This window comes from Chiloscyllium plagiosum, unplaced genomic scaffold (assembly GCF_037043375.1).
Source record: "Chiloscyllium plagiosum isolate Xiang-an unplaced genomic scaffold, Cpla_swu_hap1 HiC_scaffold_1, whole genome shotgun sequence".
NCBI classification, from domain to species: domain Eukaryota; kingdom Metazoa; phylum Chordata; class Chondrichthyes; order Orectolobiformes; family Hemiscylliidae; genus Chiloscyllium; species Chiloscyllium plagiosum.
In genome coordinates this window covers 112344566-112369491 of record NW_028270139.1, presented here as the reverse complement: position 1 = coordinate 112369491, position 24926 = coordinate 112344566, and the positions used below count along the sequence as shown (strand labels likewise).

Genomic DNA, 24926 nt, shown 5'->3' with positions numbered 1-24926 from the left:
TGCCACAGTGACTCTAGCCGCCACTTAAGCTTCAAAACCCTAAGCTCAAATTTCTGCAAGTGGAAGCGTTTCCACAAATATAGTCAGCTAGGATGCCAGTCAGGTCCATAACTTCCCAAATGACAGGTCACACGTTCCACTTGGTTGGCCTCAACTTAAAACTTGAACTTACTTTTGCTAACTTTTCTAATAGTCACTCTTAAACATACTCCCCTTATCATAATCCCATTCCCTTATTATACTTTGGCCTATTTAATCACATTTATCCCACTATTCTACTAGCTCCGACATTTTCTCATCCTTGGTACTTGAGTTAATTCTTTAACATACTTATCCAGTTTACTAGAAATGGTTGTTCCTTACCAGCTAATCAACAGTGACTCTTTCTTGTGACATCACTGATGTACTTCCCCACTTCCCCCAATTCAGTACGGCTGTTTGAGCACCTGAATCTAACTACAGGTCGTTCTGCTATAACCTGGGCTTCATTAATGCCAATTTGCTGTAATGCAATTGATGAATTGGCGACAGTATTTCTAAAGCGCGAACTTTTAAAACTAGTTGGCTGTAACACAATTACATCACCAAGACTTTAAGCACTGTTTCTAAAGCATTGTTTCTATAATGCGGCACTGCACTGGAGCACAACTGTCACGCTATAAAAGAACTACCTCAGAGTCCCTGGCAAGTGTACTCACCTGCTTGGTATCCTCCCACACAGCTCTGGTGCTGCCTCCAAGTCCCTGGTAGTAATAATATTGACGAAAAACTACAGCCTTAAAATGGAAAGATCTGGCTATGTTTCTTACTGAAAAATTGTATTTACTTAAATTACAAACCTCCACATGTGCTCTACTGTTTAAATGTCGCATTAGAATGGTCATCTCCCTCTCATACACAGCTTAATTCTGGAAGCCTACCTTTGCTGACTTAAATAAGAGCACCAAATCCAAGCTGTGAAAATGCTTACACAGAAAATCATTGCCCAAAGATAAGAGTGTTAAATTTGATACACGTATTTATTAAAAGTGCACTTGCAATGTTTTAAATGTGATCTAAAAGGTTATCTTATTCAAATATACAACATGGGCTAACAGAAGTGACAATTTTACAAACCCTGCAAAAGTGAAGAGAAAGTATTGTTCAAGGTCTCATTTAAAGGCTAAAACCAACAAGAAATTTTGAACTACCATCCTACGCACAGTAAAACCAAAATATTACAATGTTATGCATTAACATTGATGACTTCAACACTCACCTTCGAGTGCCTGATGTGTTCCAAGACCAATCTGTAAACAAAAAGATAAACTGCTTGACTCATTTTGTACACAAATCTTAGATCACGGAACAAACTATTTGCTGTTCATCTGAAGGGATAGCAAAACACTAGATGCTGCCACTCAACTTTCAAAAGAGAAAACTGTTATGGATCATTAAAGCTACAGAAAAGATCAAATATGTTTCAATTTGACTTCACAAAGTAGTTAAGAATTAAGCTTCATAGAGCTGCTATTCAAAAAACATGGTGTTCACAGTTGTGCTTGAAGACTATGCAAATTTGAAGTGGGGTACAGGGAGGTCGATGGGTAGTGTGAGATGGGGAAAGCAAAGACATCGACATGAGCTAATAGCTTAACCGAAAGGTCACCGTACCTTGGCAAGGGAAGGTTGAGGGGAAGAGTCTTACATTACAACCTCAGCAGGTGTCTGATCTGAACCCATACCATTGGCACTCAGTAATGCAAGCTCAGTTGGCTGGACAGCTGGCTAACAGATCCCCCACCTCACCATGAAGATTCGTAGGAGTTTAATTCATAACCAGAGTACACTCTATTTGCAAACAAAGAAAAAAATCTAACAAACAAATGAAGCTAGTGCCAAGCCAACAGTTGTATGATTTGCCAACTTGTTAAATGACCATTTTGCAAATTGCTGGTGAAAATGCAAGGACAAATCCAGCTAGACCAAGTCTGATTGAAAAGCAGGTTACCAGAATAATCCTTCTAAATAGCATTCATGGGTTTAGGGGTCACTGGCTAACTTTGCACTTATTACCCATCCCAAATTGCCTCAAGCTGGTGGCAGTGAGCTTCCTTAAGCAATTGAAGTCTTGAAATTTTATGAACATCTTTGCTGATAGGGAGTTTGACACAGCTTTTGATGATGTAGCTTATAGCAATATCTTTACGTGATGTCATCACCATACATCTGCTGCCCTTGTCCTTCAAGCTGGTAGAGCTTGTAAGGTTTGGGAAGTGTTATCACAGCAGCATTGGTGAGTTGCTGCACTGCACCTTGGAGATAGTGTCAGCAGCATGTACTGTGCAGCGATGGGAGTCAAGGTTGAACCTTGAATGGGGTGCCAATGGAGCAGACTATTTTGCCTTGCATGATGTTCAGCATGTGTCCTTGAAGCTGATTCTATCTAGGCAAGTAAGGAGCATTCAATACCAATCCAACTTATTTTTATATTCAGTGAGCATAAATATCACTGACTGGCTAACATCAATTGCCTGCCTGTAGCTAGCCTTCAGAAGGCGATGGATTGAAGTCAACGCAGTAGATCATGTACTGTAGACAGATTTACAATGCTGTTAGGGAGGAATTTCCAGAATTTTGACCAAGTGGCAGTGAAGAAAGGGCAACATATTTTCAAGTCAGAAGTTGCTTCTCATTTTAGAGCATATTTGCCTTGAAGGGTTGACCTTGCTCACTATTTGTTTTGACTTGTCGGTGTTTCCTAGCTCATTTATGGTTCCACCTCCTGTATCATCTTCCCAACAAGACTGAATCTAACTTTGGCTGAGGACACTGCATGTTGTGGTATAGTTGTCATTTCAAGCTTGTCTAAGTGTTGGGAATTTTTTTTATTACAAAGAACTATGAGGAATTTGAATAAGGAACGGTTTAGACGTAATAGATTTAAAGGGTTTGAAGGATGCATGATTTATTGGGATTGCGTTCAGCAGTAATTACTGAAGTTGAAAGTTTAATGTGGGTTCTTAAGCATCTGCTATTTAATTGCAAGTAACCTTGAATAGCAGACAAGCAATGCTTTGAGAGATAAAAGATGCATTTTTATTGGTTTCATTATGGACAGACTGATTTCGGAGGGCCTGTGCTCAAGGTTGCCCAGCAATTGCCTCTCAACTCAAACTAAGGTGCATCAGGTGAAACAAATCTCTTAGAAGCTAATCATAAAGAAGCAAGATTGCTCCTGAAAAGAAAAGCTTACAGCATGACAAATTACAGACTGCATCTTCTGGGAACCTGAAAAATCAGGTCCAGAAGTCAGTATCTTTAATTTGCTCAATCTTTTACTTTCATTCAAAAACCATGATCCAACCAACATCCTACTTGAACTGAAGTCTGGCTTGAAGATCTCATCGATTCTCTAGTGGTCAACATGTCAGTGTCTGACAGGAAAATCAACTGGACCTCTTTGCACTTCAAAATCCGTCGAATTTGGATGCTCGGCCCATTGAATGTTTCCCCATTTACCTGCTCTTCAAAACCCACATCTCTCCAGATTTGTAATGGCTTATCTGTTTATGTGAATGCATGTATTTGGATAGCTTAATTGATAGCCAGTTTTTCCGCTTCTTGTGAATGGTAGAACATGTTGCTTTAAGCTTTTTTTAAAAAAAAGTTTATTGAAGGAACCTCTGTCCTGGATAAGAACTATGAGAAACTGATTATTTGGGTGGTGAAATTAAACGCTCACATTATTCCTTCACAAGCCACGCAAAACTAATGAAGTTTGATTACCAGTGCACTCGTCCACTCAAAGCTATATATCACAGGAAACCACTATGTAACTTCCCACAATGCATGAAAAAGTACAAGCCATCTTCATGTCCACACCCTCACCTTCCCCATCCCAAAAGGTATTTCTCTCCTCAACCATAAGCTGAACACTTAGAAAATATGAATAAAAAATTTCAGTCACCTGTGAGGAAGCTTCCTTTTGAGCTGCACCAAGGGAGTTCTGGTAAGGTATTCCATGCACTGAACTCTGATCAACTGTTGAAGTCACTGAAGTAACCTGAGCAATTGTTGAGCTGCAAGAGCTGATGGAAGATGGATCTGTTGATTCTTGAACTGCACTCGATATCGACAAAAACTGTGACATCGAATCACTACATTATAGAATAAAATTTAATGCTACACATTAGCTACTGAAGATAAGCTTGCATAAATGTGTCCATGCCTAAAGGATAAATCAATGATAAGTATTTTATCAATTCACTTGCTGAAAAAGGTAGTATGCTGAAGCTTTTTCTTGCACTTAAAATTTCCAAGGGAACACTAAACTTTTAATACATTAATTACTTGCATTCTCCATGGCAACACACAACTTTTTGATCCCTTTGAAATAGAACAGCTGTTTACCCTCATGAGTACAAAACAAAAAGATTGCAGAACCTGTTTTCAGAAACAGAAATTCTGTACAGTCAAACAATTGCAATTCATTGCAATTCAAGGAACATTACCAAAAACAATTTTGCATTTTTCTTTTGAAATATCACTTTCTCCCTATTGCTTTTCTTCTATATTTTTATATTTATCCCACCTGAAAACACCAAGGTAATACCTTGGGCCTCAGCAAATCTGTTAGAGAGCACTGATAACAGCTGCATTTAGTAGCTAAGTATCTTGCACTTTTTAAAACCTAGTTCTTTGTTAGCAAAGCTGACACTGCAGATCACTATGGGTGAAGGTTGGAGGACGACAAAATTTGTTTTTACCTTACAGAATTTGAGAACAAGTGGTTTTGTGCCTGGTTGATGGTTTCCTTGCTTCCTGTTCCAAATTCAGACAGAGATGGCTCTGATCCAAACTCTAAGGCTCCAAACTGAACATTCAATTCAGAGACATTAATTGATCCTGGCATTTCAACAGCAGATGCAGGAATCTAAATGGAAAGAGAAAGTGGAGTTGTTTTTTTTTTAAAAAGTGCTTGAGATCAAAAGATGACATTCCTATGGTCAGCAATTGTAATGTTGACAATTCATGCTGAACACAGAGCTGAGCCCACACAAAATACCACTTATGGGATGGGGTCTGTGGAAGGAAACAAGATATGGACATGTGCGCACATGCGTGTGCCCGCATGTGTGTTTTGAGGCAGAGGGGTGGAGAGAAGAGACATCAAATGATATAGGAACAATCTTCAAACCTCATACACAACTCTCCGTCAGGAATCATCTACAGAAGGCAAATCATTTGATCTTGTATGGAGATCACAATAAATTCTTTATTTTATTCAGGTCCTTACTTTATACATTTGTCTATTTTGGAATTAAAATGCTGAATGTTAGGAGACAACGTTAAATCAAAACAGTGTTGAAGGGAGACTACGTTCTGGTCCACTACTTTAAGATCTGTATAAATACATTTGAATAAAAACCAGAATCAAAGTCAAACTGATACTTTGCAGCTTAATAGTAACTTCGACCAGAAAGACTATGAAGTCCAAGGAAGAATCTATAGCTAAATATATTCTCAACACCACATTTCTATTGAGTCAAATCACTAAATACTGAACCCTCGTATGTCTCGATCTACTAAAAACTAGATGAAGATCAACTCCAAACTGCTCTTTTATATTAAAACAGAAGGCCCATGAGAGAAGCTAGATTACCAAAAGTGCAAAGTACATACTTATCACAGATGTTGACCAATTTGCTGTATACCAAGCACTTTAGGTTCAGTTTTGATTATTGAAAACTTGCCCTTCAGATTTGCCACATGCCAATACACAATGATCAGGAGCTACATGTGGATCATTATGGATATGAAAAAGCATTAATCATTCCAGACACACTGATTACAAAATAATATACTGGCCTCAAACCTTCACTGTTAAGATGCATTCTGGAAAGACAATTTGAAAAGTGTTGGGACTTGGAAAGCATATTAGCTTGACTGGCAAAACCCCAAACATAACCTCCAAACTCAATGCAGTCAACGCTCGAGTTACTCAAAAGTAGTGGTTTACATCAAAGCATTCAGCCATATTGTTGGGCATCAGCCTTCTCACTTTTTAAACATCACTGTGAAGGGATATCTTGTGTGCCATGACAAAAGGGCAAAAACATGGAGCAGATGGATGATCAAGAATGCTGTTGATGTGAAGACTTCCTGCACTTAAAATAATTTTTCAACTGCAAACCATTATTCTCCGAGTCAAATTACAGGCAAATAAAAGACATACTAAAAATGTGGAACTAATTGTGACAGGGAGTGGTTGAAGTAGTGAACAGTATAGAGGTGTTTAAGCAAAAGCTTGACAAGTATAGAAGGAAGGGAGAAGAATGCCATGAGCATAGAACTAGATGCAGATGGCTGAAACTTCCTTCAAGCAGAGTACCAAAAGACTTGTTAGGATATGTAGCATTAAAATTGGCTCATGTAATAGTGTTTTTGTACATGGTTAAAAATCACACCACCAGGTTATAGTCCAACAGGTTTATTTGGAAGTACTAGCTTTCATAGCACAGCTCCTTCATCAGGTTGTTCTGGAGGTTAGGATCATGCTCACAGAATTTACAGCCAAAAGGAGTCCAGTGTCACGGAGATGTGATACAGTAAACGATCAGATCAAATCCTGCATCTTTTAGAATGGGATATGCTGGTTTCTGTTCTTTGATATGTCAATCCCAAAAATTCTTTTAAATTACATTCTCAAGTTAGCTCACGTTTTTAAACAATAGGTGTGAAATCTGTCTGTGTCCCAATGCTATGTCAGACTGACTAACCCTCTCTAGTTTACAAAGTTTAACATGCATGAATCCATGTAAAACTAAAACTATACACAGTTAGTTGAGGACAGGGGGAGGGACTGGTGGCAGGAATCAGACAATGGGTGGGGATGGACGGGATCCAGGTTTGGGGATGGGTGGGAGCGGAGGGGTTTTCACGCGCAGTGTTCTTTGCCTAGTCTCCTGAACAGGGAGTAGACTTGACAGAAAACTCCAAGATCCAGAGGAAATCAATTAACTGAATAACCAACTATCCAAATGAAATAGTGCCTGCCCATCTCGTTCGGTTAATCAAGGTTCGTCTCTAGTCCTGTTGTACGCTTCACAAGGTTGATACCTCTTTCAGCTATACCTGGTACTGTTCCTGGCATGCCCTCCTACACTTTTAGAAAGCAGGGTTGATCCTAATTGCTGTTGGACCATGGGGGTGCCAATTGTATTGGGAAGAGTGTTGTGCTAATAGCCCACTGTGCCTCATTAATACACAGTCTTGAGTTGCTAAATCTGTTCAAATTCTGTCCCATTTAGTACAGTAATAGTGCCACACATGATGCAAGGTATAATGTTAAGGATTGAATTAGACTCCATCATAACTAAGCAGTGGCCACCCTTACCAATAGTCATAGACAGATGCAGCTGTGGGAAATTAGTGAGGATGAGGATGAGGACTAGTTTTTCCCTTCACCATCAGCTACAAACCCAGTCTAACAGCTATGCCCTTTAGACCTAACCAGCTTGATCAGTCATGCTGCTGCCAAACTATTGTTGGTGAACACTGAAATCTCTTGCCCTGAATACATTCTACACCCTTGCCATCCTCCAACGGTTGTTCAACATGGAGGAGCAGAGTCATCAACCGAGATACATAGACAAGGAAATATCTTGCTAATTATGTTTGACCTAATGCCATGAGATTTCATGGTTCTGGAATCCCAGAATTTGCATGGCAATTGGATATCAGACTGAATATCACTGTGCTGCCATCTCTACTGGGACTGTCCTGCCAATGGAACAGGACATATCCAGGAATGGTGATATTTACATATAGTGCAGATGATAAGCCTTGGAAAGGGTTAAGTTATTGAATCTGTAATCAAATGTCATGTACTGCATCCAGCAAACAGCCTTTGCTCTACTCTTGCCTGAAAGTCAAAAGGAGGGAAAATACTATCCTAAACCTCAAAATACACTGGAATATTTAAATGCTGAGAGATTAAGGAACAAGTTAATTCAGAAAATTAAATGTGAATACACCAGTAGTCGAGCTGAAAACACAGTATAACAAAACTGTTTCTCAACTTACTTTAGAAGATGTTGGTACCTTCCTCTTCTGTGTTTTAAGTTGTTTTTGCTGTATATGTTGAACATTGGTTATTTGATTGTCTGTGGAGATAGGTAGCAGTTGTATAATTTTAACAGCAGTGCTATCAACAGGAGTCAATTCTCTTAACTTGATCTGAGAGGAATAGGTATTTAATACTGGTTCAGAGGTCTGCTGCTGCCGTTGAGTCATCTGGCTCAAAACAGGTGAAGGCTCAGGCTGGGTCTTGAAGTCTAAAAGATGCCCAAATAACTGCTTTTAAAATTGTTTAAGAAACAGATCAAGAGTTGTGCACATTTTAGATTAAAACATTTATTCTTGTATTCCATTTACATGCTAAACCTCTACCCACAAGATATATTTGTTATCCACTCCTCTCATTTGCAATTACTATGTTCCTGTAGCTCCTTCACAGGAAATTTTTGCAGTTCTACAATATCGCAGTGCATAGTTTACAAAAAAGACATCTAGGCTTCTGTACTGATTAAATTGTTGTGATGCATTTTTCTATCTTTTGCTCCTGCAAATTTATACAGCTATCAAGATATTTTTTTTTAAAGTGCTAACACTTCTGTTTTGTCAAGAAATTGTTTGACTTTCTAAAATCAACCTTATTAAAAAGATGTATGCAGTCATGAAAGACGTTTAGCTGTAATGTTGGAATAGAAGAAAATAAATGTTTCTTAATAAAATATCATGAACACACATCATTCATTTATAATGAAATACTGACCAAACTGGCTCAGGACTGTTGACTGTGAAGTTGATTGGTCTTCCCAAGAAGTGTTGTTACTTGTTTTCCTGGCCTGTGCAGAAATCTCTCCCAAACTAGATGAATTCAACTGCTCAAGTAATTGCGACGCTGAAGAATTGGGGATTTTTGTAGCTGCAAGTTCCCCAAACCCAGGAGACTATAAAGAAAACAAAATAATTAAGGTTTGTTTTCTGAGAAGCATTAAATATTATTCTATATATAAGGACAATACTGGTCTTTACTTTGCCAGGTATTTTGAGCTTAGGAATTTTAAAACAAAATATCCATACATTTGTTTTAAGTTGCTCATGCATTTCTTGCATAAAACTTACCAATTTAGCAAACATTTTTAACAATTTTAAACACTGATGTACATCGACAAGCAACTCTGCACATGACATTTAATGGAATGCTGTCCAGCCCAAGTACAAACTGTACACTTAACAGCCAAGTAAGTGTACAATTTGTTCCACAAAAATCCCATTAATGCCATGAAACAAAACCCCAAAATCAAGATAAATACAAGACTTGACACCAACACAGATCACTAGTTCAGATGCTGTTCAGTAACAAAAATTGCTAGATCTGAATAAAACAATCTTTGCTAGATAAAAAGCTATTCCTGTGCAGTTTGAAAGTAATTACTTTAAATATATAAAAATGCATTACAATCCCAAAATTCAGAGACAATGCCTAAAAATCGGTTTCCCAACCCAGAAAGGTACTTCAAATGCACTTGGATTTGACTTCAATCAAGTTATTTCTTCCTCCAACCTACCTCACCACTGTTTCCTAGTTGCCCAAAAACTACCTGCTCAAAATGAATACACTAACAAGTCACAGGAATTTTATCTAAAAATGCATGTTGCAGAACTTCAAAAATCTTTTGTGTACACAACTGAAATGAAACAATTATTGGAGGAGTATGTGGACCATTTTTAAATGGAAATCTCTTGAAAAATACTGTTCATATAACTGCCTTGCTGCAAAAGGCCTTCAATTACACTGAAGTGTCAATTTTATTGACACGCAATGTCTAAACAACCTTCAAAAATCGATTTAACAATGCAGTTACTTTAGCTTGGAGGAGGTTTAACTGTAAAGACAACTACATGCTATGCATGTATGAACATTAACAGCTCACTGATCAAATCAGAAACAACGTGCTTTCAATTTACTACCTAAAATAGGAGTCCTGCAGTTCAAGTTTAGCATCTGAAGAAACGAGCTGAAGTGACAAAGCATCGTCTGTAAGTGCTGAAACAAATAATTTAAAGTTTGAAGTATGAGTGTTTATGTGCAGCAGGCTTCTTCTATTAATTCAGGAACAAAAACTTTCATTAATCCAACATTCAAACTGCAGTACAAAATATCAAATTTTAAACCAAGTGTTTGTTTCTTGGTCAGTTCCTAGTAATGAAACTAACTAAATCAAAATCTCTTCAGTAAATATAGTTCATAATTGGCTTTACATGAGTAATGTTTTGTGGCGTTAGAAAGTCTTGAAATTAATTTCCATTGGGTGGTTGAAAGGGGATAACAAAAAAAGTACTAGTTAAATTAGCGAATAAAATCTTTCAGGAAACAGAGCTACAATGGAGTCTGTTATGAAATTACTGTTTTAACACATGACTTACAGTTCAACTAAGCTTCATCTACTGAACTTCCACTGGTTAAAGATTTTCTTCTTCATACCTGCCAAATGACCAGATTTTAAAAGTAATCTATACAGGTCAGTGCTTATGTTAAAACTAAAAAGTAGTGTTCAGTATCAGCTCAGCCACAAGTTTGAATAATAGTAATGTGCACATACAACTTCATGAGGACAACCCAAAAGAGTCCTGCATTTATCCAAATTTCAAAAATCAATTGTTTTAACTTTTAAGAATCTAACTTTAATTGAAATCTTTCAGAAAATAAGAGTTAGGAGAATGTTCAGCTTTCCAAAAAAAATCCACAAAATGAAAAGTTTAAACTAGTACCACTGACTCTGAAATCGATTAAACAACAAATGCAATATTTAAGCTAATGGACAATTGTGATGATTTAACAGATGATACTGTGATTCAGAATTCAGGTGCTGAATACCGACCACACTTCCCTGAGCCAGAAGTTAATTGACAAAACCTAAACCTTTAAATCAGTGCCTCACTCCACAAAACCGCTACTACTGCATTCAAGCATATATAGACTATCACAAGAAACTGTTTTCCAAAACCTCAGGCCCTAATATAATAATGTAAATTCAAGAAATTATACATCAAATTAACTGGTTTACTGACAATAGATGTTTGGAAGCTTTTTATACTAGCAACGTACAGATTTTACCGACATTTAACTCCTAGACTGTACCAGTGAACTGCATTGGTATCTTGGGAACAATTAAATTAATATCCAGATTCTCAGACAAAAAGCAAAAGCTTCAAACAGGACAGATTTTTCATTGCTGGAAGCAGTTGATTGAAATTACATTGTCAAGTTTAAACATCTCTGGAAATTCTTGATTAAAAAATACTGGTCATAATTATTTGATCATTTCTTATTGACTATAGAAAATGGATGGGTTTTTGTGCAAATATGGATAGAATTTAAACAACTAGGAAGAGAAGGTGACACCAATAACGCTTTCAGAAAACCTCAGTAGATTTGCGAGTGTGTGATATACTAATAACCTTGGATTAGAGAGATTGCTTGCTTTGTGCAAACTGCTGTCATGAAAACCTAAACATCACACATTATACTCCATCTTCATATTTAGCTTCGAAATCTATCATAGGACCAGTAATGCATATATCCAATTTATATTACTGTACTTCACAATATTTAGCATCAAGGTTTGTGGCATACTCTCCCAATACAATTGCTGTCTAAACATTATAACTGAGGCAAATTTAGAAAAGAAATTCATGAAAACACTAATCAAAGCCTTTGGCTGACCTTTTCATGGATATAACCCATTTTTAGATATTTTTTCATTTTTATTCTACAAATGGATCGGATAGAGCTTGAAGTAGGTAATTCTGTCTGCCAAGCAAAAACTGCATGGCAGTAAGACACACATTGTCCAATGAACACTACAACATTTTTAGACTACTGACATCATTATTACATATAGCAATTTTCTAGCCTAAATAATTTCAAAGAATTTTCAAAACAATGCATTCTAAGTTAATATCCAGGTGGTGAAGAAAAAGAACTTAACATAGTTTATGCAGTACAGTATGGGTATAGTTACTTTTCCACATTAGGACACCCTTCTGGCAGGCAGCATCAGCAGTTCTTGCTAAATGAAGGAACCACTTCAGTAAAGAGCCACAAACAGCATGAATTACATTGCAAAAATGTCAACAGGCTAACATATGCCTGCACACAGGATGAAAAGGTAACACCATTAGCAACTCCAATCTTGTCCTGACCCAACATGCACACAGATTTATCAGGGAGACACCGAACAGGAAATGGAACATTGACCAGAAAGAATGAAATTTGGCAATGGAAATAAAGATCACAGATCACTGAACTACAAGACTTACCCAAAAGGCATTTGGACAATCCTTTCAGTTATTAAACTATATAAAGTGTGGCCTTGAACTGCTTTACAAATCATGCAGGAGCTTTTCCTCACCCTTTTCATGTTCTCCAGTTTTACCAGAGAAGGGATGAATTTTATTGTCCTCAATTTACCACGCAATGTCAATTTTCTGCATATCGAACAAGTTACAAATGCAAAAATTACATTGTCCAAGTGACTTTCTCTTAACAGTTTGAACTCATCTGCAGTTCACAATATAATCTGAAAAATAAGAGGAATTCACACCAAATGCAAAGCTGACAAAGCCAGCTTTCTGTCATGACTTAAATACTCCTGTGATTTTAAAAGCAGAATTGCAGCTTAGAAGTGAATTATTTGCCAGCTCAACCCAATTGACAAGAAGTTTAAATATTGCTTCCAACATATTTAATATACAAGTATATACATTTAATATTCAAGTAATTTTTAGTCAAATTCACATTGCAAAATTGCAGTCCAAAATTTGCTTCCAAGCCATTTTCACAACATTTTGCCTGGCAAATGAAAACATGCACAAAATCGAGAAGCTGTCCCCGAACAGAAAAATAACTAAATCAAGGCATCACCAGTAAAGTGGCTGAATTTAACATACAATAGCTCCAATTAAAGTTGCCTTAATTATGCAACTTAACCTCAAAATATTAAACCAGATTAAACTATGTCACATGATGTAGAAAGCATAAACTAAAAACAAGAGTCCTTTTAATTTTAAGGCTCAAAGACAAACAGAAAGATGAATGAAAGACCTATGTGATGCACCTTGCATTTCTTACGGCTTTATGTAATTCCAATACCAAATTGTCATCTATAGGCCTTAGCCGTTGCCTTGGCAGGGAGGGGGGTGACAGATAGGTGACAGATAGGTGACAGATAGGTGACAGATAGGTGACAGATAGGTGACAGATAGGTGACAGATAGGTGACAGATAGGTGACAGATAGGTGACAGATAGGTGACAGATAGGTGACAGATAGGTGACAGATAGGTGACAGATAGGTGACAGATAGGTGACAGATAGGTGACAGATAGGTGACAGATAGGTGACAGATAGGTGACAGATAGGTGACAGATAGGTGACAGATAGGTGACAGATAGGTGACAGATAGGTGACAGATAGGTGACAGATAGATAGATAGATAGATAGATAGATAGATAATCAGCACTTCTTAGCAGCTGAGGGAGATACTCAAAAAATATAAGGGCCCAATGATTACGCTAAAGTACTCTTTGCTGAAGGTGCAGCAGCTGGTATCAAGGAAGGACACACTCTTCTGGTTCCCAAGCCTAGTTCAGGTATTCTAATGGAGCAGCCCACTCCAAGACCACCCCAGCCCAGGGCAAAGTCAATTCATCAGTGGAAACTCAGCATCACAGGATCAGCAATACTAGAATCCCATCAAGCTTCTCAGTTATACTGGGAGAGAAAAACAAAAACCATTTTTGCAATAGCTACAAGACCACAAGCTTGACCTTAAAGATAATGGGGATCAAAACTTCACCACCTAGAATGAAGGGTGATATCCTGATACTGAAAAACAAAGAAACACTCCAAAAAAAAAGGCAAAATTTGCAGTTTCGACAAAAAGGATCATCCTTTCAATTCTGATTACATTAACACCAAAGGTCAAACCCAAGTGCTGCAGAAGACCTGTTCTGAAGGAGAAAACGGAGAATGTACATCTGAAAAGTCTATCAAACGTCATTTAGAAGCTCTTCTAACTGACAAAAGCATCAAAACGTAATTTCATTTTCTTTTCGTTTACCAGGTTCTGAGTGTAGGAATTCACAGCATTGGAGTTGCCTTCCACCGATGAAATTGGATCATCATGTTGGGAATTAGTGAACACCAGTGACTGAGTGAGGTTTGCCTGTTGGGGTGCTTCACACGAGTTGGTTTCTGTTACAGTATCAGTTGAGGGTTTTTGAAGCAATGTTGCTAGATCAGTGCTTAAAAAAAGACAAGTTTATTTTCAGACCTTTTAACAGGTTCTGCAAGGACTGTAAAACTGATTCTGGAGGCACTTAACACTTAGACTAGAATTCCTTCCTAAAAACTGCACAATCTGGCTTAGAGGGTGAAAATAAAGTTGGCTCTTATGAAATGGGAAGAAATACCCCCAAAAACTGAAAACCGCTGCAAACCAATATGAAGGCTTATTGTAATCTTGTATTCAAACACATGGTTGTCAGCCTAGTATCTGCAAATTAGATAAGAAGGGAGAGAATTGGCACTGGAATTGGTTGATTTAGTTGTGGGAACGAGATTAGGCACCAGGCATTTGTACACACAAGTTCAAACCATTAAATCATAGCCATCAGCTAAAAATAACCCCAAATACCTATAAGCCTGGATAAGGAGAATTGAAGTTGCCAGATGGTATCTGTTGCATCCTACTGATTAACGAGATACAGAGTGTGGAGAAGTAAGTCTACCTTGTTGGCTGTAGATGGTAAATAAGATTGAGGGGTGTTGATTGTTCAAGTTATCCTGCTCCAAAGCAAGCAATCGTTGGAACAAGTTCATTGTACAAGTTGACTGCTCTGATAATTATCTGGTCTTGGTATAAAGTATTTAGTTAATTACCATTTAAAGTAAAATTACTCAGAGGGCTACATAATGCTGTATTCTGAAGAATAATTCTACACAAACTAGAGAACAATTCTTCCACAAATTAACATTTCTAGCCAAGACAAGTGAGCAACAAGAGCCAAATTTAGCAATAAGGATTTTTAGTGATTTACTTGAATGACTATGGACTTGGAAATTATTTCCAAACATCATATCTGCTAAAATTGAGGTTTTCTGGAGGTATGAATCTTGGCATATTCCACAAACAAGTATTTTACGGCAACTTCAGAAAACATGGTATGTTATTTAAATGGAGAACCCATTCAAATTTGGCTGGAAAGATTTTCAGACTTCACTTGGAGATTCAGATACATTGAAGAAATTCTAAGAGCTACAGTTTGGGCTTAATTTTTTGGTTCAGAAACCAGTTCAATTAAAAACAGATGAACATAGCTGACAAATACTTGTTCCAAAGTAATTAAAGAAATTGGCATTACAACAGCATGGAGATATGAAACACAGGCTTGCTCAGAGGTTTGCTTGACAGCATCAAGAATTGGATTTCGCCAGGAATGCACAGTTGTAACAAGCACTCAGCTCCGTACTGTACCAATTTCAAAAGCTGGTTTAAAATTTACGAATGCAATTATCTAATTTGATATTCTATATTAACATGTTTTAACTAGTTAATGCATGCAAAGACAAATGTTTCATACCTCAACCCTGGAGTGACTTGGTTCTCCATTCTTGCAAGAGTGGAAGCTGTAAAGACCTTTGTTTCGGTCAGCTGCTTAAAAAATACATAAGAATGCTAACGGTTAGGCAGGTCTGCATTTTCTCAGCAATACAAATACAAGATCAGGCAAAAATAAGATACTGGAACTATTCAGTGGATCAGGCAGAATCTGTGGATATAGTCATTAACATTTCAGGTGAAAATGACCTTTACTCACTACAGAAGGTATTTACCCGCTGTATTAATGATTTCTCTCAAAAAAGTGCTGCTGGATACTGAGCACATCCATTCGGTTTTGAACACTTCGTTTCAATTTCCACTATGTGCAGAATTGCACTTTTGTTCAGGTAGCTTTAATAGGTACTTAAAATACACAGTCATAAAGGAGCTGCTCTATAACCAGCTTAGCCACACAGACTGGAAAGGTCTCAGTCACTATCCTGCTCGTGCCCCATGAGTGATTTCAGTCAGAGAATATGGGAAGAAGTGCCATTAATTGCTCTAGAAAGGGGAACATAGAAACAGAAAACTAAGTAATTCAACCCATCAAATTTGCTTCACCAGTAAATAAGATCATGGCTCTGATAATAATCTCAAAATCAACATTGCTGCCATCTGGCTCTGCCTTAAAATATTCAGAGACTCAACTAAACTCTGTTGGAAAATGAAATTTGAACTAAATCAAAACTGTAGGGATATACACTGTAACAGTACACCAGTAATAGAATTCCAAAGACTTGACCCTAAAATCCCAAATGTGTTTTAAATGGTCAACTCCTGATTTTTAAAGTGTGGCCCCAAGTTATAGATTCTTTCATAGGAGGAAACATCCTCTCCACATCTACTGTCAAGACTCCTTAAGATTTTCTTTGTTGCAATCAAGTTGCCTCTTAGTCTAAACCTGGCAGATACAAGCCAAGTCAGTCCAGCCTCTCAAGACAACCTCGCTATTCTAGGAATGAGTCTAACAAATTTCTGAACTGTAAATTCAGAAATTATCCCTTAAATAACCAAAGGAACACTTGATACTTATCCTATCCAAACAATGCAAAAACTTCCTCAGCCTCATCACAATTTTCTCTCATCTTAGCAACATCAGCAAATTTGACAACCGCACCTTATAAAACCATTAAATCCTGATAGGGCTGGACAGGGTAGACGCAATAAGTTAGTTCTTAATGTTGAGCAAGTCCAGAACAAAGGGTCCCAATCTAAGAATAAGGGGTAAGCCATTCAGGACTCAGATGAGGAAGAATTTCTCCAGTGAGTTGCGAACCTATGGAATTCTCTCCCACAGGAAGCTGTTGCCAGTTCATTAGATATATTCAAGGGAGCTGGATGAGGCTAAAGGAATCAAGGAGTATGGGGAAAGCGTGCAAACGGAATACTAAATGCATGATCAGTCATGATTGTATTGAATGGTAGTGCAGGCTCAAAGCCTGCATGTATGTTGTGTTTCTATGTTTCGACCCCTTCATCCAAGTCAAATTTTTGAATTTTCATGTATAATAAAATAAATTAACAGCAGAAATATAGGCTAATGAGTATGATCTAAACTATTAGAGACACTTATTAAAGAGACATGTTTACAAAGAGATTAAAGCTAGGAACTAAATGGTCAGGTTTGTGACTTTTCTGTCGGACAGGCAAAGAGGATGGGGTGGTGGGGCAGCATTATTGGTACAAGATGAAATTTAGTTTAGCCAGAAACAAAACCTTGAATTGAAAGATGTAGGATCCATATAGGTGTAGACAAGAGATAGAGGAAAAGACAACAACACTGGTAGGAATAGTCTAAAGGCCCCCTACTGTTGTGATATGGTAGGACAGAAAAGCAATTAGGATTTAATGAGAACATGTAACAAAAGGCAGTACATTCAAGAGTGACTTGAATCTTCAAACAGATTGGAATAGTCAGATTGGCAGGGGAAGACATGAGGAAGAGTTCAGCATATGAGAGATAGTCTAGGGAACTCTCTCTCTCTCTCTCTCATTGGCTGAATTCAGTTACATTGTTGGGGCTGTATTACAGGCCTCCCAACAGTGACCTTGAGGTAGAAGAACAAATGGGTAAACAGATTATGGAAAGATGTAGAGGCAATAGGGTAGTGGTGATGGGAGATTTTAATTTTTCCAACATGACTGGGATGCACTTAGCGTCAGAGGTCTGGATGGGGTAGAATTTGTAATCAGCGTCCAGGAAAGTTTTCTAGAGCAGTAGGTCAATAGTCCAATGAGGGAAGGGGCCATATTGGACCTGGTATTGAGGAATCAGCCAGGACAGGTGGTAGAAGTTGCAGTGGGGGATTTCTTTGGGAGCAGTGACCAAGATTCTGTAAGTTTTAAAATACGCGCAGACTAGGATGAGTGGTCCTAAGGGAAGAGTACTAAACTGGGCCAAGGCCAATTATATCAAAATTAGGTAGAAGCTGGGCTTTAGTTAAGCATTTGATAAGGTTCCCTATGATAAACTAATAGAAAGTCAAGTCACATGGTGTGCAGGGTGTTCTAGCTAGGTGGATAAAGAACTGGTTGAGCAACAGGAGACAGTAGTAGTTGAAGGGAGTTTCTCGAAATGGAGAAAGGTGACCAGTGGTGTTCCACTGGGGTCAGTGTTGGGGCCACTGTTGTTTGTGATATACATAAATGATCTGGAAGAGGGCGCTGTTGGTATGATCAGCAAGTTTGCAGATGACACGAAGATTGGTGGAGTAGCAGAAAGCATAAGGGACTGTCAAAGAATACAGGAGGATATAGATAGACTGGAAAGTGGCAGATGGATTTCAATCCAGACAAATGTGAGGTGATGTATTTTGGCAAGTCTAAGTCTAGAGTGAAAGACACAACAGAAGAGCCTTGGGAAAAGTTGATGGGCAGAGAGATCTGGGAGTGCAGGTCCACTGTACCCTGAAGGGTGCTGCACAGGTGGATAGAGTGGTCAAGAAGGCATATAGTATGCTTGCCTTCATTGGACGAGGTATTGAATATAAGGGCTGGCAAATCATGTTAACATTGTACAAGACATTGGTTCAGCCACATTTAGAATACTGTGTATAGTTCTGGTCGCCACATTACCAAAAGGATGTGGACGCTTTGGAGAGGGTGCAAAGAAGGTTTACGAGGATGTTGCCTGGTATGGAAAGTGCTAGCTATGAAGACAGGTTGAGTAGGTTAGGTTTGTTTTCATTAGAAAAAAGGAGACTGAGGGGGGACCTGATTGAGGTTGACAAAATCATGAAGGGTATAGTCAAGGTGGATAGAGAGAAGCTTTTTCCCCAGGGTGAAGGATTCAATAATGAGGGGTCACACTTTCAAGGTGAGAGTTGAAGAGTTTAAGGGGGATACACACGGTAAGTACTTCACACAGAGGGTGGTGGGTGTCTAAAGTGCGTTGCCAGCAGAGGTGGTAGAGGCAGGCATGGTAGATTCATTTAAGATGCGTCTGGACATATGTATGAGTAGGTGGGGAGTAGAGGGATACAGATGCTTAGGAACTGGGCAACAGGTTTAGACAGTAGATTTGGATCGGCTTAGACTTGGAGGGCCGAAGGGCCTGTTCCTGAGCTGTAAATTTTCTTTGTTCTAAAACCAAAGTTGAGGACCCAACTAGGTGTCAGGCTATTTTGGAGCTGGTGATGTATAATGAGGTGTGTTTAACAAACAATGTCATAGTGAAGATCCTCTCAGAAACAATGATCATAACATGGCTAAACTTGTTTATGCTAAATTTGACCAAGACGACAACTGAGGAACAATGGTTCAGAAAACAGTTCATGGTTCACAGCAAAGGCACAGTCCAGTGAGGAAGGAGGATTTTAGGAAGAGGGTAGGTCAATCATGGTTAACAAGGATAATTAAGGACACATCCTTCATGAAGATGAACATTTTCCCAATAAGCCTACAGTTACCAGTTTTAGGAAAGAGATTACTTGATAGTTTTCCAAAATCTTGGGATTTTTTTGGGAACAGTAGGCCAATAATAGACACTACCAATCAATATGATGGCTGATCAAACATTTCAATGCTTTTTACCTATCCCATCTCTACAATCTTGTAAGCCATTGGTAATTAGAAATGTGTCAGAAACATACAAGATAGAAGCAGGTGGCAGCCTTTTGGCCCTTTGACCCTGCTCTGCCATTCATCACAATCATGGCTGATCGTTCAATTCAACAGCCTAATGCTGCTTGCTCTTTGACCTTTGATCCCATTCACACCAAGAGCGATATCTAGCCATCTCTTGAATACATTCAATGTTTTGGCATCAACTACTTCCAAAAGGTAAGAATTCCACAGGCTCACTACTCTAGGTAGCGTCTCATCTCCATCCTAAATGGTCTACCCCGATCCTGACTGTGACTACTGGTTCTGAACACACCCACTATCAGGAACATCCTCCCTGCATCTACCCTGTCTAGTCCGGTTAGAATTTTCTAAGTCTCTATGATACTGGAACATTGCTTCCACAGCCCTCTCTGGTACAGCATTCCAAAGGAATCTCAATCATATACATTAAAAAAATCCTCATCTCAGAACCAAACAGCATTGCCTTTATTTTTAAATTGTGCCCTATGGTTGTAGACTCCCCAGCCAGCTTATCTGCAACAACCATGTCCTTCCCTTCAAGTAATTCTGTAAGTTTGAATAAGATCACCCTCATTGCTTGAAATTCTAAAGAATACAAGCCCACTTTGCCCAACCTTTCATAAGGCAGTCCTGCCATCCCATGAACAAATCTGGTCACATTCCCTCTCTTAACGAAGGTCCTTCCAGAGCTAAACCAAAGGAAAACTGCACACAATGCTCTAGGTACAGTCTAAGTATACTCTTATCCAATTGAAGACTTCATGAACCGTATAGTCAAATTCTTTTGCAATAATGGTCACCTTCCTTTGGCCTTCCTCATAGCTTCCTGCATCATTTTAGCATCCAATGACCATCAACAAGGGCACCTCAACCTCTTTGCACATCTATATTTAACCTCAAGAGATACCATTTAAAAGGTGATACCCTGTACATCTGTTCCTCATACCAAGGTGGATAACCTTTCATTTTTCCATATGATCATCCATTTACCATTTTCTTAACCAGACATTAAGCTTGTCTAAACCATCCTGAGCTGCTTCACATCTTCCTGACATCACATTCTGATTGAGCTTTTAATTTATTATCTGCAAATTTGTAAATGTCACATTTAGGTCCCATCTCCAAACCATTGATTTGAATAGTGAACAGCTGAGGTCCCAAGCACTGATCCTTGCAGTACCCAACTCTATCTTCCAATGTGAGAATGACTTATTTACTAATGTTTTCCTAATTCTTAATCCAAGTGATTTAATTTTGATAACCAACCTCCTGCTGTAATCAAAAGCTTTTCAAAAATCAACATATACTACATCCATCAACTAATCTTTGTTGTTAGTAATGTCTTAAACTCAAGTTTGTCAAAAACTTTCCAATTCACAAATCCATGCTGACTTTGACCGAATGATTATCTTCCAAATACCTATTTTATCCCATTCTTGATAATGGATTCTGGCATTTTCCCTTACTAATGATTCAAGGCCAACAAGTTTGTAGTTTCCCGCTTTCTCTTACTCCCTTCAACAGTGGGATGAAACTGGCTAGCTTCTAATCTGCAGTCATTTCAAACTCTTTAGAAGTTTGGAAGATAACTATCAATGCATTGATAATCTCAACAGCCACCCCCAACAACATTTAGATGTAGAATATCAGGTCCTGAAGATTTATCAGCTTTCCCGCCCATTAAACCCTCATGACAATCTTCTTACTAATATGAAGTTCCTTCAACTTTATGTCCCTCACTATCTGGATCTCTAGTTCTAAGAGATTTCTTGTATCTTCCTAAATGAAATAGACAAAGTCATCGTTTAGTTATTTTGCTACTTCTTTCTTCCCCATATTATCCAAACTCTGCCTTTATTGGACTGACATTCGCTTCAAGCAGAGAGGAAACATTTGACATTCCCATAGAAGTAATTAGTCCTTTACCTTTCCCTAGATTGCATTATTTTCCATTCTCCCTTTCCCCGGTTTGTCTTCCTTTTCTATATTCTAAAAACTCCCATTCCCCAGAATTACTATTTTTCCACTTTATACGGGGAGAAAGTGAGGTCTGCAGACGCTGGAGATCAAAGTTGAAACTTTATTGCTGGAACAGCACAGCAGGTCAGGCAGCATCTAGGGAACAGAAGAAGGGCATGTGCCCGAAACGTCGAATCTTCTGTTCCCTAGATGCTGCCTGACCTGCTGTGCTGTTCCAGCAATAAAGTTTCAACTTCCACTTTATACGCCTTTAACTCCATATAATCCTTAAGTTTCCGAGTCAGATGCTTGCATGATTACCACCAGGACAGCCACTATTTCTTTAACTACTTCCTTCAACGTCCAAGGACAAAACCCAGAACTGAGGACTATTAGCCTTTAACCTCATTTATTTCCCCATTACTTTTCCCTCGAGCAACTTTCTAAGGAGCTACATTCATATTGGACACTCATTTAAATAAGATCGCTGTTCACTTTTATATTACTTAATTTTTTTTTCTTCTCTTTAAATGTTTTGTTGGCTTTAAGAAAATGACTGCCAATCCTCTGGCTTGCTAACAGTTACCAAAATATATTGTTTTTATTTCCTAACTTCCTTGATTAGTTTATTCCCTTCCTAGTAACCTCATCTTTCAGAGGCATATCTTCATTAGGAGTCAAACTAACATCTGGCATTGTTCCTCAACTATCTTTTTATCAAATGCCTTTCCCAGTCCACACCAACCAACTCTGCCCTCATTCCTTTGTAATTACCCTTAAGTTTAGCAGAATGGTTTCTGACCCAAATTTCTTCCCCTCAAACAGAATGCGAATTTGTTATAATGTTATAATCAGTGTTGCATTAAGAATCTTTTAACCTGACATTGTTTATTCAATCTGCCTCATTACTGATCCAAAGCAACCTGATTCCTACATGGATCCACAACATTATTCTCAGAAACTGTCCCAAATACACCTCAATTCATGGTTACTTTTACCACTGGATTTTCCTCAATCTACACAATGATTAAACTTAGCCATGATTAATATATTGCATTTTTACATGCCCTCTATCATCTCAATTTATTTCTTACAGTATAAACACTGTTGAGGCACCTATAAACTACTCACCATTATTGCCTTCCCTTGTTATTTCTTATCCTCCATCCATATGAATTCTGAACTTTGATTGAAATCATTTGTTATTGAACTTATTCCATCTTGTACTAACAAAGCTATCCCACCAACCTTTGCTTCATGTATTCAAAAACTGAAATATCCTATAATATTTAGTTTCTAGATCATCTAATGCTGATACATTCTTTTGCTTTATAAAGCCATGTTTCCCCTCTCCCAGACTCCCTTTTTCCCAGTAGTTTACAGCCCTCTCTGTAGCACAAATTATTTCATCCGTCAGGACACTGATACCAGCACAATTCAAGTGAAATTCGTGCCACTACATCAGCTCCCTACTACAGGTCATAACGCATGCTTTGTAAATTCAGATTGGCTATGACATGACCGAAATTGCAGACGCTGTTTGGATAATGCAAGCTTCCTACTCAACAAGTATAGCAATTTTCTATAGCTGTTTTCTGTAGCACGGGGCTGCAAAAGAACACAACTGCCACATTATACCAGAACACACTGTACATTACTGTTGTGGTGCCTGTGCCCCATAAACTAAAACTAATTGCACCCGCACAATCAGCTCCTTGACTTTACCATATGCCAGTTTACCCATGGCTCAGGTGGTAGTCCCAAGATTACCTTTGAGGTTTTGCTTTTCAATTTAGTTAACGGTTCAAATTCTTTCAGCAGAACCTTTCCATTTTTATCAAGGTGACTGGTACCAACCTGGTCAACAGCTATATCCCTTTCAACCCTGAGGTGTCCTAATCCTGGCACTGACCAGGTACAGCTTTCGGGACTTTCACTCATTGCTACAGAAAACAGTATCTACCCCTGTAATTGTATGGGCCCTTATCAATACGACGTTCTTTTCCTGCTCCCACTTAAAAAATGGCTCCCTGTCCAAGGTTCCTCAGCTGCTGAGTACCCTCACCTCCAGTCTCTGTTGATATTACAACCACCAGCTGTCTCCAAATTTGAATTACTTAACCTAAGGGGTGTGACCACCTCCTGAAGCAAAGCGTCCAGCTAAAATCAACATGAAAGTAAAAAGAAGAAATATAACGGATTCTAATTTTACCATTAGTAAAACAAGGTGACAGCACTCCCAGAGTTTAGATCAGAGTGGTGCTGGAAAAGCACAGGTCAGGCTGCATCTGAGGAGCAGGAAAATCGATGTTTCAGGCAAAAGCCCTTCATCAGGAATAGAAGCAGGGAGTCTCCAGGGTGGAGAGATGGATAGGGGGAAGTGGGGGGCTGAGGAGAAGGCAGCACTCCCAATCAACTTAAAAATAATTAAGATCTGGTCAACCAAGTTAAAAAATGTAAATAGGTTAAACTTTTCAAATAAGGCTTAAACTTCCCAGTGACTGCACCTGACATTTTGTACTGTACATCATAAGGCAGTTTCATTAACAAAATCAAGGAGTTACCAATCAAGTATCCTCCGTATCCACGAGGATTTCGTTCCTGAGAACTTCTGTGAATGATGAAATTCACAAGTACGGAGCTCATTAAAAATGGGTTAAAAATCATACATGCAATGATTGCCTGCAGATACATGCCATTCTGCTGTAACATGCATTTAACTAACACAAATTCACTAATGAGATTGACGATTTGGGGACTATTTCTAAAGCATGAACTTTTAAAATATATTGGCTCTAACACTATTACATCCATGCTTTAAGCGCTGTTTCTAAAGTACAATTTTTCTATATGGGGTTGCACAACAATGCAACCATCGTGTTATAGAAGCACTTCTTGAATTGACTTTTGTTGTTACTTATTTTTTGGCACAGATAGGCGATTTCATGATTAGTGATATCAGATAAAGATCTACTGTAATATAACTTTCTGGAATTCATTAGTGGGATGAGGGCATCACTGACTAGGCCAGCATTTATTGCCCATCCCTAATTGCTAAGAGGGCTGTTAAGAATCAACCACATTGCTGTGGGTCTGGAGCTACATGTAGGCCAGACCAGGTAAGGAGGGAAGATTAGCTTGCTCCAAGAAAAGGGCATTAGTGTACC

The 24926-nt window shown here is 38.4% G+C and overlaps 1 protein-coding gene across 7 annotated transcripts in view; it reads right to left on the bottom strand.

The window, feature by feature from the left end:
* The window catches only part of ubap2a (ubiquitin associated protein 2a), a 114876-nt gene that overhangs the window by 45371 nt on the left and 44579 nt on the right, over positions 1-24926 (bottom strand). For 4 of the 7 annotated variants that reach the window (XM_087989954.1, XM_043687679.2, XM_087989938.1 and 1 more), the window contains 7 exons: positions 15695-15768; positions 14173-14356; positions 8819-8996; positions 8068-8318; positions 4749-4915; positions 3950-4139; positions 1259-1289 (listed from right to left, as the gene is read on the bottom strand). In XM_087989954.1, coding sequence (XP_087846080.1) covers positions 1259-1289; positions 3950-4139; positions 4749-4915; positions 8068-8318; positions 8819-8996; positions 14173-14356; positions 15695-15768 — 1075 coding nt within the window. The remainder of the gene's footprint in view (positions 1-1258; positions 1290-3949; positions 4140-4748; positions 4916-8067; positions 8319-8818; positions 8997-14172; positions 14357-15694; positions 15769-24926) is intronic. The other 3 variants (XM_043687619.2, XM_087989960.1, XM_043687601.2) reach the window with 2 other exon arrangements.